This window comes from Podarcis pityusensis, assembly GCF_964106645.2.
Source record: "Podarcis pityusensis genome assembly, chromosome: 17".
NCBI classification, from domain to species: domain Eukaryota; kingdom Metazoa; phylum Chordata; class Lepidosauria; order Squamata; family Lacertidae; genus Podarcis; species Podarcis pityusensis.
The window spans coordinates 5079383-5096388 of NC_138042.1; the positions used below are offsets into that span (position 1 = coordinate 5079383).

General features: G+C 49.4%; 2 protein-coding genes and 1 long non-coding RNA gene across 5 annotated transcripts in view; 1 reads left to right on the top strand and 2 right to left on the bottom strand.

Annotated features, from left to right (window-relative positions):
- Positions 1-704: 704 nt before the first annotated feature.
- LOC308466957 (LHFPL tetraspan subfamily member 5 protein-like) lies at positions 705-8774 on the bottom strand. 2 transcript variants are annotated; one of them, XM_080988337.1, is made up of 3 exons: positions 7772-8774; positions 3929-4171; positions 705-840 (listed from the first exon to the last, which is right to left on the bottom strand). In XM_080988337.1, the coding sequence occupies exons 1-3, from the start codon at positions 8202-8204 to the stop codon at positions 812-814; spliced, it is 705 nt and encodes a 234-aa protein (XP_080844463.1). In that variant the 5' UTR covers positions 8205-8774; the 3' UTR covers positions 705-811. The 2 variants fall into 2 exon arrangements, with proteins under 2 accessions (XP_080844463.1, XP_080844462.1); XM_080988336.1 differs by having other exon boundaries at positions 705-4171.
- LOC308467039 lies at positions 8767-10017 on the top strand. The gene is made up of 3 exons (XR_013981113.1): positions 8767-9052; positions 9297-9336; positions 9699-10017. It is a non-coding gene; the product is annotated as an uncharacterized lncRNA (long non-coding RNA).
- Positions 10018-13155: 3138 nt separating this feature from the next.
- HDAC6 (histone deacetylase 6) overlaps positions 13156-17006 on the bottom strand; it is a 36965-nt gene continuing 33114 nt past the window's right edge. For both annotated transcript variants that reach the window (XM_080988061.1, XM_080988062.1), the window contains exon 29: positions 13156-15156. In XM_080988061.1, the coding sequence (XP_080844187.1) occupies positions 15088-15156 (69 nt within the window). In that variant the 3' untranslated portion in view covers positions 13156-15087. The remainder of the gene's footprint in view (positions 15157-17006) is intronic.

Consider the following 17006-nt stretch of genomic DNA (forward strand, 5'->3'; position numbering starts at 1 on the left):
GCGGGGATTCGAACCGCCGACCTTCTGATCAGCAAGTCCTAGGCTCTGTGGTTTAACCCACAGCGCCACCTGCATCCCTTTTGAAAACAGCTATAGAAATAACTAATAACCAAGGATGTCCGGAAACATCCTGTCCTGTGTTTGTCACAACCAGTGCTGTTTGTTCTTCTGCAGTTTGGCTCCCACTGAAACCTCCCTTGTTCATTTCGCTGTCCGCTATTGCCCAAAACTGAAAAAATAAATTACACAACTGACGGCATAATTGCATAATTAATTTCAGTGGAATAAAAAAAATATCAAAAACTATGCAGAAAATAAGGTTGATGGTTCACACAATGATCAGGAACTAAAAAAACGGGTGGACTTCAACATAGTGCTAAATGGAGAGAGAGAGAGAGAGAGAGAGAGAGAGAGAGAGAGAGAGTGCATGGGTGTGTGTGTCTAACAAGATCTACTTGGGTTTCCCCCCCACCCTCCAGAGAAGATTTAGCGGGTGGGATGGAAGTCCTGTTGCACCAACAGACCTTGTTCAGCAAATGCAGCAACTTCGTTGAATCCCACCCACTGATAGAAAAGACATATTTGCTCACACGATTTCCGTTCCTGACTTGGACAAACATGCAACCTGCAGCAATTTCTGCTTCCGTTTCAGTTTCCGGCGGAATTCTCCAATATCCCTACTAATAACGCATCACAATGTAGCATTTTTTAAAATAAAAAATATCTTTATTGCAACAGCTAGGCACAGCAAGAAAATGGTTCTGTTGTGGCGAGCGACCGACTCTGAAGGATGTCCGTTGGGGAGGTGAGATCAGTCCGGAGTCAGCGCTGAAGTCACACCTGTGTGCATACAGGGAATGGGAAGAAAAAGACCTGGAAAGACACTGATCTTCTCGTGTCCCTGCCTAAGCAAGACATTTGCTCTCCGAAGGAGAGCCCCAATTTCCCCCACCCCACCGAGGCCAACACATTTTATTCCTGCATTTCAGGGGGTTGGTCTAGATGACCCTCAGGGTCCCTCTTCCAAGTCTACAATTCTTTGATGTACTGGTCAGAGAATAGTTCATGCCCTCATCTGTCCTGCGCTCCTTGTGCTACTGCCTGGGGCAAGTCGCTTCATCCTGCAACAAATGAATGAACTTTGGGGTCCGTTCCAGCTCTACAGTTCTACGATCCCATAACCTTCCCTCTGAACTCAGGCAGGAACCATCATAGTGATATTGTGGCACATGCCCTGCAAGCATATTTGGGTACGGAGGCCTTGGCTAGCGTCACATTGGCTAGTGTCCTAAAGGAGCATCTCTACCATAGCTGTCAACTTTCCCCTTTTCTTGCGAGGAATCCTATTCAGAATAAGGGAATTTCCCTTTTAAAAAGGGAAACGTTGACAGCTATGATCTCCACCCCCATCGGTCTGCCTGGACGCTGAGGTCCAGCACCGAGGGCCTTCTAGCGGTTTCCTCATTGTGAGAAGCAAAGCTACAGGGAACCAGGCAGAGGGCCTTCTTGGTAGTGGCGCCTGCCCTGTGGAACGCCCTCCCACCAGATGTCAAAGAGAAGAACAACTACCTGACATTTAGAAGACATCTGAAGGCAGCCCTGTTCAGGGAAGTTTTTAATGTGTGACATTTTAATGTATTTTTAATCTTTGTTGGAAGCCACCCAGAGTGGCTGGGGAGACCCAGCCAGATGGGCAGGGTACAAATAAATTATTATTATTATTATTATTATTATTATTATTATTATTATTACTACTACTACTACTACTACTACTACAACATTCCAGCATACCAATTTTCAGCTGCCTCTATTTTATAGGGTACTAGGATTGTCATTGTTTTTTCCTAGGTTTTTAGGTTTTTTAAATAAATATAAAACAGTGTCACCGCCACTATTTTAAAGGCATTTTTTTAAGGACAAACTTCATACATCCAGGGTTGTTGTTTTTTGGTTATTTTTTAATTAAGTGTTTCTCCCATGCTGGGGGTCAGGGTTACAAGTATTGAGGGAGGAGATGTGAGCAGTTGCCCAGCAAGGCATGAATGGTTCTCTCATTTCCTCCCTATAAAGGTTTTCTGCATGTTCTAAGTCTATGTAACTCTCAGGCTGACCTTGACTTCAGACACAGAGTCAGGCTGCATACAAACCACGTGTGTAAAGCACATGACTTGCCCCAAAGAATCCTAGGAGCTATAGGTTTTTTTCCAAAAAATATATTCTGGAAAGTGTAGCTCTGTAAGGGCAAACTATACCCCGCCAGGAGTCTTTGGGGGAAGCTGTCTGTTTAAAATTTATTTGTGTGTATGCAGCTGCAGTTAGTCGATTTATTTTTCCGGCATGGAGAGGTAGCTTACAGATTTTCTGCTTCAGGAACCAAACTGAGCAGAGCCTTCTCTGTGCTTGGTGGTGAATATCCCATGGCTCTAGTGCCAGGCCTGAGATCCTGAGACATACCTCATGTGGGGCTTGGCAGGGTCAGAGAAAATACACACCCTCTTGGATCAGGCCAGGCATCAAGTTACAACCAAGATGGGGGCACTGACTACAAGCGGACCTCCTGCCCTTTGTGCCTCAAGCCACACAGGCCTCTAGCATGAGCAGTGATGTAGCGTGGGTTGCCAGTGGCCGGTGCAAGGCAAGTATCTTCGGTACCACCCACCAATAGGTTGGAAAAAAGAGGCAATAGGTCCACAACCTACCGAAGTGGCAGCTGCAGCACCCTGTGAGCGTTTAGCAGGGTGGAAAGCAAGACGGGGGATTGGTATCTTTCTAAAGCCTTGCAACCGGCCATACCCCAAATCCGCTCCTCAGTCTGCCCATGCAAACACACGAGATTTTCTGTGTGGGAAGCGCACACTATTGTCTATTTATTATTCCTTTTTTAAAAAAAATTGTGCCCCTAAGAATTTTGAGCCCAGGGCAACCCTCCCCCCCGTGGCCCCACCCATGCTATGCCACTGAGAGTGAGTTCTGTATACTCTATATCAGGGGTCAGCAAACTTACCGCGCCTCGGGCCGGTGTCTCCAGCGCCAATTGTGCGGTGGGCCGGAGGGCGGGGGAGCGCGTGCCCATATGCGTGCACACACACTATTTCTGGCACACTTCCGGGTCGGAGAACGGAAATAGCTTGTGCGCATGTGCACGGGCCTCCTCCGGCCCGGATGTGCACTGGAAATAATGCTTGCACATGCACACAAGCTATTTCCAGTCCTCCTCCGACCCAGAAGTGGGCAGCCGTGCAGCAAGTGCCGGTAAGCGCGGGCGGCGGGGGTCGCCGCGGGCCGGATAAATGAGTCCCACGGGCCTTACTTTGGGGACCCCTGCTTTATACTTTTCCCCTATAACTCACAGAGTGGCTGGGGAAACCCTGCCAGCTGGGCGGGGTATAAATAATAAATTTATTATTATTATTATTATTATCACCACCACCACCACAGAATCCCATTTTTGGTGGTGGTGGCAGTAGTGAGGCAACGGAGCGCAGCCTTTGAGTTCTTTACACAGAGACCTAGATAGTGCTTTGAAAAACACTGGAACAGGGTATGAGGAGAAAATGGGGCCTCCTCTACCGCCTTCCCACCCCCCCACCCCACTTTGGTGGCAGCAAGTAAGGCAGCAGAAAACCCAGAGTCCTTAATCCCAGTTTGTGGCAGAAAGGGAGACACATTTGCATTAGCAGAAGCATCGCCACCAGTTTTATTTCTCTGGTTTGGAGGAAAGGGAGGGGCTTCAGAGGTTCCTGGAAGACTGGGCCTCTTTGCTGCAGCCTCCAGCCCCCTCCACCTTTCCCCCATTTCAGATGCATCCTTGTGTCTCATTGGCCGTTGCTAGGCAGCAGCTGACATTCCTGCCAGCCTTGCATCTGAGCATCTGCTGGCTCCCATCCTTGCCCAGAATAACAGGGACGGGGGCTATTCTGCTGCTTACCTCTTCCTCCTGAGGGTGGTGCATAGCCTGCTGGTAGCAGAGCATCCTGCCGGTTCCCCAAGACGAAAGCCAGGGTGGCCAGTACCAGGGCATCGGCTATGCCCAGCAAGGCAAGGGTAAAGGCCCAGTGTATTGTGCAGGCACCCAGGGTGTAGCTCCTGGCCCGAGGCCCACAAAGAGCCCTGACTTCAGGGGCTCCCCAGCCGTCTGGGAAAACCAGGCAGCCAAGAGCCTGACAAGTTGCTGTGAGACAGAGAGAGACAGAGTTAATAAAGTTGATGTCCTTACACATAGGACCCACGTACCTACGGGTCCGCCTCTCCTGGTATGCCCCGCGGAGGACCTTAAGGTCCACAAATGACAACATTTTGGAGGTCTCAAGTCGCAAGGTGGTTAGATTGGTCTCAACTAGGGCCAGGGCCTTTTCAGTCCTGGCCCCGACTTGGTCAATCGCTCTGTCACAAGAGACTAGAGCCCTGCAGGACTTGACAACTTTCCGCAGGGCCCGCAAGACAGAGCTGTTCCACCTGGCCTTTGGTTTGGACTCAGTCTGACCCTTATGTTTCCCTCCCCTTATGGTTTTGATCTATGGGCTACTTTTAAAATGAGGCTGCATTTTAAATTGCATTTTAACCTGTATTTTAAATTGGTCCCCCCCCCTACTATGTTTTTACTGTAATTTTACTGATGTTAGCTGCCCTGAGCCCGGCTCTGGCCAGGGAGGGCGGGGTATAAATAAAATTTATTATTATTATTATTATTACACACACCTCCATAGGATGATAATCTACTGATCCCCCTCCCCCATTCTTGACACTTAACCCATAGCCTTGGGACCTACTTTCCCCCATGCTAGCTCCAGAGTTGGGGAAGATTGGGCATTTGCCAGGACCCTGAAGACCAGCAGAGGTCCACTGCCCTCACAATACTATAATTCTCACTTCGTTCAGAATGTTCTAGAACAGGCATACCCAACTCCCGAGAGACTGTGATCTACTCACAGTACAAAAAACTGGCAGTGATCTACCCATTGTCATTGGAGGGTGGAGGAGCGTGTGTGGGGTGGGTGGATTGCTCAAAAATATTGAGCATTTTTTAAGAGGGATATGCTCAGAGTTGTTGAGCTTTTGGGGGGAAGGATTACACAGAGTTGTGGTTTTTTGTGGTTTTTTTTTGCTTTTCCCCTGTAACTTTTTGTACACGGTAAGGATCCTGCAATCTACCAGGATTAGCTGGGGATCTACCGGTAGATCGTGATCTACTGGTTGGACATCCCTGTTCTAGAAGATCAGGTGCCTTAGAAAAAGGAGAAGTGAGATGGTTAGAAAATACAGAATAAAGAATGTGAATGTTATGTGTACAACTCTTAATGTGAGAGGTTTAGGTAATCAGGTGAAGCGAGTGAGGATTGGTAAGTACGGTATATTCAAGAATTGAAGGCTGATGTGGGTTTTTTTGCAAGAAATATATAATGGGGAGGAGAGGGAGGTTAATTTCCCTGGCTTTTCCCAGGTTTAAGGTAATGGTAAAGGGACACCTGACCATTAGGTCCAGTCGTGGCCGACTCTGGGGTTGCGGCGCTCATCTCGCTTTGCTGGCCGAGGGAGCCGGCATACAGCTTCCGGGTCATGTGGCCAGCATGGGTCATGTGGCCAGCATGACTAAGCCGCTTCTGGCGAACCAGAGCAGCGCACGGAAACGCCGTTTACCTTCCCGCCGGAGCGGTACCTATTCATCTACTTGCACTTTGACGTGCTTTTGAACTGCTAGGTTGGCAGGAGCAGGGACCAAGCAACGGGAGCTCACCCCATCGTGGGGATTCGAACCGCCGACCATCTGATCGGCAAGTCCTAGGCTCTGTGGTTTAACCCACGGGAGCTCAAAGAGGGGCACTATGTCTGAGGGCCCTCAGCATCCTGGAGCCAGCACTGTTCTCTCCCCCTACTCCAATCCTGGGGGTGCAGGAGAGGACCCCATCCTTTGCCCCAAACATTTTGGTACTTGAGGGGGAAATCTGAATGATGCCACCCTCCTGCTAATTTATATGGGGCACAATCCACCAGGAAGTTGTCTTGCAGAAGCCTCATTGAAATGGAGAGGAGCTGCACAAGAGCACTACAAGGGAACTCTATCCCTCGGTCAGGGCTCTGTGTATACTGCAGCTGAGCAGGAACACGGAAAAAGCACAGAATACGGTAATGGGTACAGAATTCAGTTTTCCAAGAAAAGTAGCTTTTACTCTTTACAGCAGGTTTCCGGCCCTTAGGGCAGCAAAATATATGCTAGGAAGAGTGCAGGCGGCATCTGCAGTAATCTCAAAAGATGGATGGTTAAATCGGATCTGGAGTCCTGCATAACTCCTTGCCCCTCCCCCGTGGCTAGCAAAAGCAGAAGAAGAAATTGTTCAGAAATAGAGACAATTGCAGACTAAATTATGCAAAAGAAGAGAATTGTGCAAATTTGCTCAACTTGCATAGTTCATAGGAAAATCTCTGCTGAGTCAGAACAAAGGCTTGCCAAGGTGGCTGACCGGGTGCCTTTTGGAAGCCCAAAGCAGAGCATGAAGGCAGTAGCTCTCTCCAGCTGTGGCTCCACTTTGTCCCTCAATGGGCAGGTATTCAAAATACCAATGACTGGTATTCGGAAAGTTATTAATGGTACCTCTAATAATGGAGGGAGCATATAACCATCATGACTAGTAGCTGTCTGCCCTGTCCATTGCCTAAGAGTTGAGAAGCCAATGGCATCTAGAGGGTCGCCCGTTCTAAAACACATACATTTTGGTGGTCATGGTAGGACACCTACCGGTATTTAAGATTTTTTATCTGTCTCACTTCCACTTCCATATTGGCCTGACCAGACATGAGAATAGCTCTGTCTTCCTTGTGAGCCCCTCTTCATCTGATATTTAGAGCTGTTGTGTCTCTGATAGTGGAAGTAATACTACATGCTCCCCATGTCTAGAAGCCCAGGAGAGTCTTCTCCTCCATGAATTTGTCCAGCCCACTTCAAATCAGTGGCCATCACAAAGCTTTGGAGGAGTGAATCCCACAGTTTAACTGTGGGTTGCATAAAGAAGAACTTTCTCTTATCTGTCCCCATTCTGCTTAAGCCGATGACTCTGAGTTCTAGATTTATAAGATGCAGAAAATACCAGAACCCGGGATCCCCCAATAAGACTGAACATAGGGGCAGATTCTGGGCAGATAAAAGGAAGGAGCCCACAGCTCAAAGACCTTGTTGGTAAAGGCCAGGCAACCCACAGTCAAGGGTAGCAGGCAAGATTTATTCTCACCGCAGGTGAGTATTGGGGGACCCCACTTAGGTGGGGAGTAAAACCAGACTCCTGCTTATTGAGAATCAAGCCTAGCTGTAGGTGCATAGCCTCATCTTGGATTGGGTCTGTTGGTCACACCAGCACGTGACTCACACTGTTGTTTGCCTTCTAAATATGTTACCAAGCAATCACATGGCTGGTTTCTGCAGGATATGACCCCGGGTGAACAGGTGTGTGTGTGTGTGTGTGTGTGTGTGTGTGTGTGTGTGTGTGTCTGTTTGGCAGTAGAAGAGACTCCCAGATGAGGCAGTGGAATATCCTTCCTTGGAGGTTTTTAAGCAGAGGATGGATGGCCATCTGTCATGGATTCCGGCATTTCAGGGGGTTGGACCAGATGACACCAGGGTCCCTTCCAAATCAAAGATTCTTTGATTCTATGAATTTATTGCCCTCCCACCCATTCCTTTCTAAAAGAAGGTAGCCCAGGCCTGCCTGCCCTCTTCGCACTCAGCCGTATGCCAGGAAACCTGCCATTTGCTCCCACTGAGAGGGACCTTCTCTCTCACCTGCTGAAAGCTGCTGCCAGGCACACACCTTGTAGACAGTCCCTGGGCTGCAGACCCAGAAGAGGCCCAAGGAAGCCACACTGCCCATCACGAGGACCAGGGCCATCAGGACAAAGACCGCGGCTGCCTTGAAGGATGGGATCGGGGTGAGGGTGACCAGTGACCCCTCGCACTGGAGGGTGCCATCCCGCTCCTTGCAGACTTGGTAGAGGCCGAAGGAGCCCACGGCGCTGACGCTGGGGTCAAAAAGGACCCCAGAGGGGGGCAGCTGGTAGGTGAGCGGCGCTGTCTGCACCCACGCCGGCTGGATCAGGACCACGACCTCCAGGACGCCGAAGCAGAGGGTGCAGCCAGCCCAGAGAGCGCCCACTGCCCTGGCATTGCGCACAAAGTCCGTCTGGTAGAGCGCAGCTGCTTCTCGGGCTGCCAGCATGGCTCAGCCCTCTTTCAAGGGGTCTGCCCGCCCTCTTGCACCCGGGGCAACCTCCACGAGGGAGCAGCTTTCCAGAGAAGGATACAGTGGGGAAGGGGGGGTCGCCGTGTCCCTTTTGCGCCACAATCCAGCGTGCGCCCACTTCCTCCGGCTGCGGATGCCCTGCTTTCGTTTTCAGCTCTTGGCTCCTCTCCTCCTCTGGGCAAATTTCTGCATTCCTCGGCTCCTGCAGCTGCAGCTTTCCCTGTCGCTGGTTCCAGGCTCCCTCTGGGGCGAGGGAGGGCTGCTCGGCTCGCTTCCTCCGCAGTCTCTCTGCATTCCTCTGCTGGGGCTCCTACCTTCCTTCCTTCCCCGAGATTGGCTACCTTCCTTTGAGGGGCGCCGAGGGAGGGAGATGCTGCTCTCCGGCTCTTCCTATCCTCATTCCACAAACCCGGATTTATTTCCTCCAGCGACGGAGGCAAAAGCAGCTGCCACTTGGCCCGGCGCCCAGGTTGACTTGGCCGCCTCGTCCTCGCCTCCCTTGCTGGGTCGCTCAGCGAGCAGCGGCCGGGAAGATGCTCCGCGCTCCCTCCACCTGCCCAGGGCGAACTCCCACACGGCGAGGATGGAGGCACGCTTTCATTTCCTGGCTTGGAAAAACAAGAAGCGATGCTTTGGGGCTGGGAAGGAAGAGGGCCCAGAATAGCTGTCCCTTTCCTCCAAAATGCACATCGGTTACAAAATGCGGGAATGCAGACAGACACATCTCATGGTCCTCTGCAGACAAGGGATTAGCGTTTCCAGCAGGGGGCAGGCAGCACAGTAGATTTTTAAATATTATTATCGACTTATATACAACATATACCGTATATCCATACAGTGGTACCTCAGGTTAAGTACGTAATTCGTTCCGGAGGTCCGTTCTTAACCCAAAACTGTTCATAACCTGAAGCACCACTTTAGCTAATGGGGCCTCCTGCTGCCGCCGCGCCGCCAGAGCACGATTTCTGTTCTCATCCTGAAGCAAAGTTCTTAACCTGAGGTACTATTTATGGGTTAGCAGAGTCTGTAACCTGAAGCGTATGTAACCTGAAGCATATGTAACCCGAGGTACCTCTGTATTGTCATAGATCTTGCTAAAGTCTGTTAGGTAAAGGTAAAGGTACCCCTGCCCGTTCGGGCCAGTCTTGCCAGACTCTAGGGTTGTGTGCTCATCTCACTCTATAGGCCGGGAGCCAGCGCTGTCCGCAGACACTTCCGGGTCACGTGGCCAGCGTGACAAGCTGCATCTGGCGAGCCAGCGCAGCACACGGAACGCCGTTTACCTTCCCACTGGTAAGCGGTCCCTATTTATCTACTTGCACCCGGAGGTGCTTTCGAACTGCTAGGTTGGCAGGCGCTGGGACCGAACGACGGGAGCGCACCCCGCCGCGGGGATTCGAACCGCCGACCATGTGATCGGCAAGTCCTAGGCGCTGAGGTTTTACCCACAGCGCCACCCGCGTCTGTTAGTGAATGGTAAAAAAATAAAAATAAACAGTAGTATTTAGATAACCTTTGGGATTTGTTGTTGCTGTTGTTTAGTCGTGTCCAACTCTTTGTGACCCCATGGACCAGAGCACGCCAGGCACTCCTGGCTTCCACTGCCTCCCGCAGTTTAGTCAAACTCATGTTCGTAGCTTCGAGAACACTGTCCAGCCATCTCGTCCTCTGTCATCCCCTTCTCCTTGTGCCCTCAATCATTCCCGGCATCAGGGGTTTTTCCAGGGAGTCTTCTCTTCTCATGAGGTGGCCAAAGTCTTGGAGCCTCAGCTTCACGATCTGTCCTTCCAGTGAGCACTCAGGGCTGCTTTCCTTAAGAATGGAGAGGTTTGATCTTCTTGCAGTCCATGGGACTCTCAAGAGTCTCTTCCAGCACCATAATTCAAAAGCATCAATTCTTCGGCAATCAGCCTTCTTTATGGTCCAGCTCTCACTTCCATACATCACTACTGGGAAAACCATAGCTTTAACTATACGAACCTTTGTTGGCAAGGTGATGTCTCTGCTTTTTAAGATGCTGTCTAGGCTTTGGGATATTGGAGGGAAAATACAGGCTGCAAGCACTTATTTTGCCAAACATGCAAACTATGAAACAATGGCCATCAAAGAAGGATCCTTGGGTCTGTGCAAAACAGGGGTGCCAAGGTTGGCAGGTGGGGAGGGAGGAGTGATGTCACACAGGAAAAATGTGCCCATTTAAAATTAGACTTGGAATAGCAAACAGAAGGGGAGGAGTTTCTTTCCCAGGGGGTTTCTGGGAACAAGGAAGTAGGCAGACCTCAATGCGGGGCCAAAGGGCAGAACCATATTGGCAGATTGCAACAGAGGCAGGGAGATGGCTGCAGTGCTGGGGGAACAAGACCCTCTTGAGATGCAAATGCTTTAAACCCTCCGTTGAAAGCTTCTGGTGTAAATGTGTGTAGAATAAATAGTATTTCTTAATGGCACAGCAGTCTCTGCCACACCTTGATTCCCAGTGGAAATGCACCCCAGGGTAAGTGCCTGGGACTCCTGGGAATCTTCTACCGCCTGGCAGAGATTGAGAGTTGTACGCAACCTTCGCAACAAGATGTTATAAAGAACAACTGTACAATGTTCTAGTTCACAGAAGTTACACACCTGTGCCTGGGCTTCAGACTGCTAGGGCTCTAGTGCTCCACACAAAGAATTTAAGCCATTAACGGTAAAGGGTAAAGGGACCCCTGACCATTAAGTCCAGTCACGGGCGACTGGAGTTGTGGCGCTCATCTCGCTTTACTGGCCGAGGGAGCCAGCGTTTGTCTGCAGACAGCTTCCGGGTCATGTGGCCAGCATGACTAAGCCGCTTCCAGTGAACCAGAGCAGCACACGGAAACGCCGTTTACCTTCCCGCCAGAGCAGTACCTATTTATCTACTTGCACTTTGACATGCTTTCAAACTGCTAGGTTGGCAGGAGCAGGGACCAAACAACAGGAGCTCACCCCATCACAGGGATTTGAACCACTGACCTTCCGATCGGCAAGCCCTAGGCTCTGTGGTTTAGACCACAGCGCCACCCGCCATTTAAGCCGTTACGGACAAGCATTTAGCCATGTCAGAGGCCAGTTGTGGTGATGCAGTTCAGACACAAGGTGGGCATCACAGCGAAAGCTAGACCTAAATGCCAGAGCTCCGAGTTCTCTGTGAAGACCTTGTCGCTGCCGTGCATTCAAGTAGGTGGTGCTGGAGCAACGGAAGTCTCTCTCTACCCGCCATCTCACCTGCAATATGGGGGATGGTATGATGTTAAGAACGCTGAACTACTTAGAATCGTAGAATTGTAGAGTTGGAAGGGACGCCGAGGGTCATCTAGTCCAACCCCCTGCAATGCAGGAATCTCAGCTAAAGCATCCAAGACAGATGGCCATCCAATCTCTGGTTAAAAACCTCCAAGGTAGGAGAGTCCACCACTTTTCAAGAGAATCTCTTCCACTGTTGAACAGCTCTTCCTGTCAGAAAGTTCTTCCTGAGGTTTGGGTCATAGCCTCCGGGATTTACAACACCACTTGCTCTGACCTTTCAGCAAACATACCAACTTGTGGCATCATGCAAACACAAATATGTCTGGAGTGTTTTTTAAAACACACACACACATTGACTTGCTGAGCCCAAATGACTTCGGCTGCAGACCTAAGAGCCACAAAAGTTTTGATCACAAGAGTTTGCTATTAAAGAGGCAAAAAATCCTATTGTTTTTGCCAAGGCTATCAGAGGGAGAATATGCAGCCTGCCCCCCTCTTGTGCTCAGACCAAGCTCCATGATCTGCTGAATTCCTATGTGCGGCACAAATGTGCAAGTAAGGAGTTAAGGCCATCAAACTATATCTGAAAAGTGGGTACTGTCAAAAATCTTTCCATCATTGGAGCAAGGGTTTCACCAAGTGTGGCATCAGATCACCCAAGGCAGAAAGGTATATATAGGTGTGGACCAACTCTGGTGGATCAACACAACATTATGGATAACCAGAAGGCAGGTGAAAAGAAGATCCTTAAGGGACCAGGCTGGAAAAACTGCAAGTGGATTTTGTGACAAACTATGTGCGAAACTATGGGATGCAGGTGGTGCTGCGGATTAAACCACAGAGCCTAGGACTTGCCAATCAGAAGGTTGGCGGTTCGAATCCCCGCGACGGGGTGAGCTCCGGTTGCTCGGTCCCTGCTCCTGCCAACCTAGCAGTTCAAAAGCACGTCAAAGTGCAAGTAGATAAATAGGTACCGCTCCAGCGGGAAGGTAAATGGCGCTTCCGTGCGCTGCTCTGGTTCGCCAAAGCAGCTTAGTCATGCTGGCCACATGATCCGGAAGCTGTACACCAGCTCCCTCGGCCAATAAAGTGAGATGAGCGCTGCAACCCCAGAGTCGGCCACAACTGGACCTAATGGTCAGGGGTCCCTTTACCTTTTTATTTGTGAAACCAAGTATCTTTTGTAAACTGCCGTGGCTTACTCAAAGGCTGCATCCAGTGAACTGGCATTTGCTGGACAGGGATAAGGAGGTGGAGGAAACTTGCCTGAATCTCTGGAACAGACTGGGATAAATACAAATTTAGAAGCAGAATGACAAACCCACACATCTGGCAAAACACCCCCCAGCCTCACCCCAGCTGCATCCTGCACACAGTTTTGACAGATGGCCAAGGGGAGATGTGTCAGAAATGGAAGAGAATGAGTTTCTACTACACACAGAGGCTCTGGCAGGTCATCAGGTGTGCAAAGCCTCCCCAAGGGTCACGTGTCACGAGGGTATACGTCACGAGGAAGCAGAGAGGGCACTAGCAGCCAGTGGGCAGAGCATAGGCATGGCCCCAGTGGCAGCCCACGAGGAGGGCACAGTCATGGGATCACAATTTAAATGGCTTAGCATTGGACCAAGCAATCTGTCCCCGCTCCCCAGATCTAAAACACAGCCACTCCATTCACAGAAACACTTTATTTGAATAATTAGAAAGATTATAAAATCGAGCAGAGAAACAATGGCAAAGGAAGTAATCATATGCAAAGGATTTTTTTAGGCTATAAATGTAACTAACTCCCCACTTCTAAAGGTTCAGTGAACCCCCCACCCCCCCTCCTTTATATCATGGTATGAGTTCGACCCCTTTAGCAAGGAAGAGGGGGGAACTGTGTTGAACTCACCAATCCCAGCCAGCATGGCCAATGTGGTCAGGGATGATGGGAGCTGAAGCCCAATAATATCCAGAGGATGACAGGTTCCCCATCTCTGCCCTATAGGCACCCCCCCTGCCCCCCAGCTTACCAGGGCCGGCCCTGATAAAACTGACACACCCCCACCACCCTCCCCATAAGCCCTTTTCAACCCATCTTTTCTCAAACCTCTTTTTTTATGGACAGAGTTATGTGTCGCCTTGACCCTGACCCCATTCGGGTTTTTTATTAGTTCAAGGTGAGGGGCAATCTGTGGTTGCCCGGAATCCAGTAAGGAAGGTGCTCCTCTGAACCACTTTGAGCCAGACAGGGTTGCCAAAGCCTTTTCCATTTGCCCACCCCTGCTGCTCATTGCCCAGGGTACAGCTCTCGGTTGCCCTTTGGAAGGACTGGCCGTGCTCCTTGCTTAAGACGACAGCCCAGCAAACATTTCCCACAAGCACAGTAACCAAGGCCCAATTCTCACATTCTCCTTTTGCAGCAGAACTGCAGGATGTCCAAATACTGCAGGAAACAGTGTGCGAATAATGTAGCTCTGGCATGCTGAAAGCAGAGTTTTAAATGGCCCCATTTTACACCCACCTTCACAGATGAGCTGCCACACACACACACACACACACAGAGAGAGAGAGAGAGAGAGAGAGAGAGAGAGAGAGAGAGAGAGAGAAACACACACACAATTTTGAGTCCACATACCGTGATGGGGCAGGAATGGGAAGAATGTGAGAATTAGAAGAATGATAAGATAGCCTTCACGGCATCAGACGAGAGCCTTTCAGATCCCATGCTCCTGTCTCTATAATCTAGAGAGAAAGACCCCTTAGGCCATCCTCTCAAGCATCTTGCATGTTCTCTGCTACATGCAGCACCAAATACCGTAGAACCTTGGAACAAGCAAACCGAAGACTCTCATCAAATATATATATGTATATAATTGCGGGATGTCACCCAGTTTAGAGGAACTTGGACCTCCAACCGTTTATATTTCAAGCCTTCTGGAGATGAACCTCTCCTAGCCACAAGATTCCGCTTGCCCAAAACATGCTTTTGTCTCAGCTAGTTGCAGAAATGTTCTTGATTAATGGGGGCGGGCAGAGGGGAGAGGAGATAAGAGGAATACATCCCTCTAGAGTGGCTGAGGAAACCTAGCCAGATGGGCGGGATATAAATAATAAATTATCATCATCATTATTATTATCATCCCTCCTTTCTCAGTTCAGCATGGTTTCCCTCCAACCTAGCATAAAGCAACTTTAGTATGGAGGAGAGAGGGTGATTTGGAAAAAATATGTGGCAATTTGAGACAGGATGGAATGGGTGTGTTGTGCAATCAGACTCTGGAAATGTGAGCAGAGATAAATGCCTGCCTTTCCAAGAAAAACATGCGCTTCTTCAGCAACAGGGAAAGCAAGTCACCTCTGCCCGGAAGTGAAGAAATCCCCAAGGTTGATTTGAAATGGACCCAATCGTGGAATACACCAGAAAGGAACATTCTTTGTGGAAGCAATGAGGTCGCTGGTGTTTGATTCGTGGCTGCTGGTGGTATTGCATTGATGATTGCTGACTATTATTTGGCACATCAAGAGCCCTTGAAGCATCAGGTTCAGTTCAGTGAGGTCAAACGATGGTAGATTGTGCTGCATTCTGTATTAGCTGCTCCTTACAAAGGGAGTTGCTTTAGGAAGGTACTGCCATGTCCACGCCAAACTTCAGCCGGTGAGCCTGGCTCTTGGCTTCAAAGAGAATCTGGGAGAGGGGAGAAGCCCAAAGGAACAATACTGATAATAATATTGATAATAAACGCACAAAATAGTGTCAAATCAGACCACAATTCAAGAAAACCTCAGGCACAAAGAGCATTGCTGGTGGTGAGGGTTCCTCTGCACTGGATTCTACCACTGCACCCGGGTGGGCAGTCACCTCCCACTAGCGGAAGGAAGCGCAAATCCCCAAAATAGGGGAATGTGGAGCCAGGGCCCTGGAAGATTTCTGTTGTGTGAGCACTAAGTTGTTCTGCTTGCATAATGTCTCGGTTGAAGTCAACCCAGAAAGTAGTCCCATTAGGAGCAACAGGACTCACTCCCTAGTCTAGGGGTAGCCATGGACAGTGCCTTCCAAAAGATGGGAGTTGTGATCCAAAATGTCAAGAAGGTAACACAGGGGCTGCTCCTGCCGTAGTCAAGGAAAGAGGAGCCTGTGCTCTTCCAGATGTTGCTGGAATCCAACTCTCATCAAACCTGCTCTGGAATTCGAGAGGGGCACTGCTGCTGAACAAGGAGGCTCCGTTTAACTATTCTGGCCAATCAGTGGCATTCCTAGCAGCACAGCTGGAGAGAGGGCAGGTGCAGTGGGAGGGGCCTGGCACTTGGAGCACCTCCCACTTTTTGGATGCATCAGCTGCCACTATTCCGAAGCAGAAGCCTAGGATTATTCAGGAGATGGGGCTGGAAAAGAGAAGTCATGTGCTTTCAAAATACTACTTTCCACCACGCTGTTTTCCTGAAGAAGCATGGCTGCTGTTTTGTTTCACTTCTCATGAAGGGAAAATAATTCCTTTGAAGGAGTGTAGCTTCTTACTGGGTGGGACTTTGCACTCTCCCTCCTACAGGGATGTTGGAAATTTCCAGTGGGCACAAGAACAGAAACGGCCAGTGTTTGCTTATTCATCCCATGTCCGGAAAGAAAATCAATTGAGTGAATATGATTGGCATTCACTGTAGCTGTTTTCAGTCTGCAAATGATGACATTTTTACCCCATTTGCACTGGTTTCCTTTGCACTGAAATGAATGGCCTCTGTGTTGAAATCAGTGGTGTGGGTTAATGTCATGATAAAGTAATTAACTACATCATTAATTACGTACATAAAATTCCGCCATAGCAGACAGCGAGGCAAAAACCTTCAGTGCTGCCAGCAGAAACACATTCCATGCAGTTCACAGAATCCTCTCTGCAAAGAGCGAATTTGCTCTGCTCTCAGCATAATGGAACGGAATAGCCCCAGGTGGGAGAGAAATCCCTCTGGATTCTCTGTTAATGGAAGAAGTTGGCCCCATCAGAGAACAATCTCTTGTCAATAATAATGGAACATTCCACCCACACTCTTCTTTAATGCCCCTGTCAATCAAACTTTTTTCTTAAAAAGAGCTAGAGTGAAACAAAGCCCTTATTTGCTGTTCCCAGTTCTTTTTCTCTGGGGGTACGCAGGAGTACACATACCCCTAAACATTTTATGAATCTTTGTACTTTTGTCCATTTACTGTATTTATTTTTTCCGATTTGAACTATAAAATGGTGATTTTCTTGAGTCAAAATGAGAGTACCCCCTAAACCTTTTTTTAGAAAAAAAGCACTGGCTGTTCCTGTTCAAAAGCTGCCAAAAGCTTACCGTATTTTTCGCACCATAGGACACACTTTTTCCCTCCTAAAAAGCAAGGGAAAATGTCTGTGCGTCCTATGGAGCGAATGCAGGGGGGAGGCAGGCGGGAAAAGCCCCCAAGAGCCGCACACAAGCTCCGTGCGCTCTTGCGGGCTTTTCCACAGGAGGGAGAAGGGACTGACTGGCCGCATCAGTCCCTTCTCCCACCTCCCAGAAAAG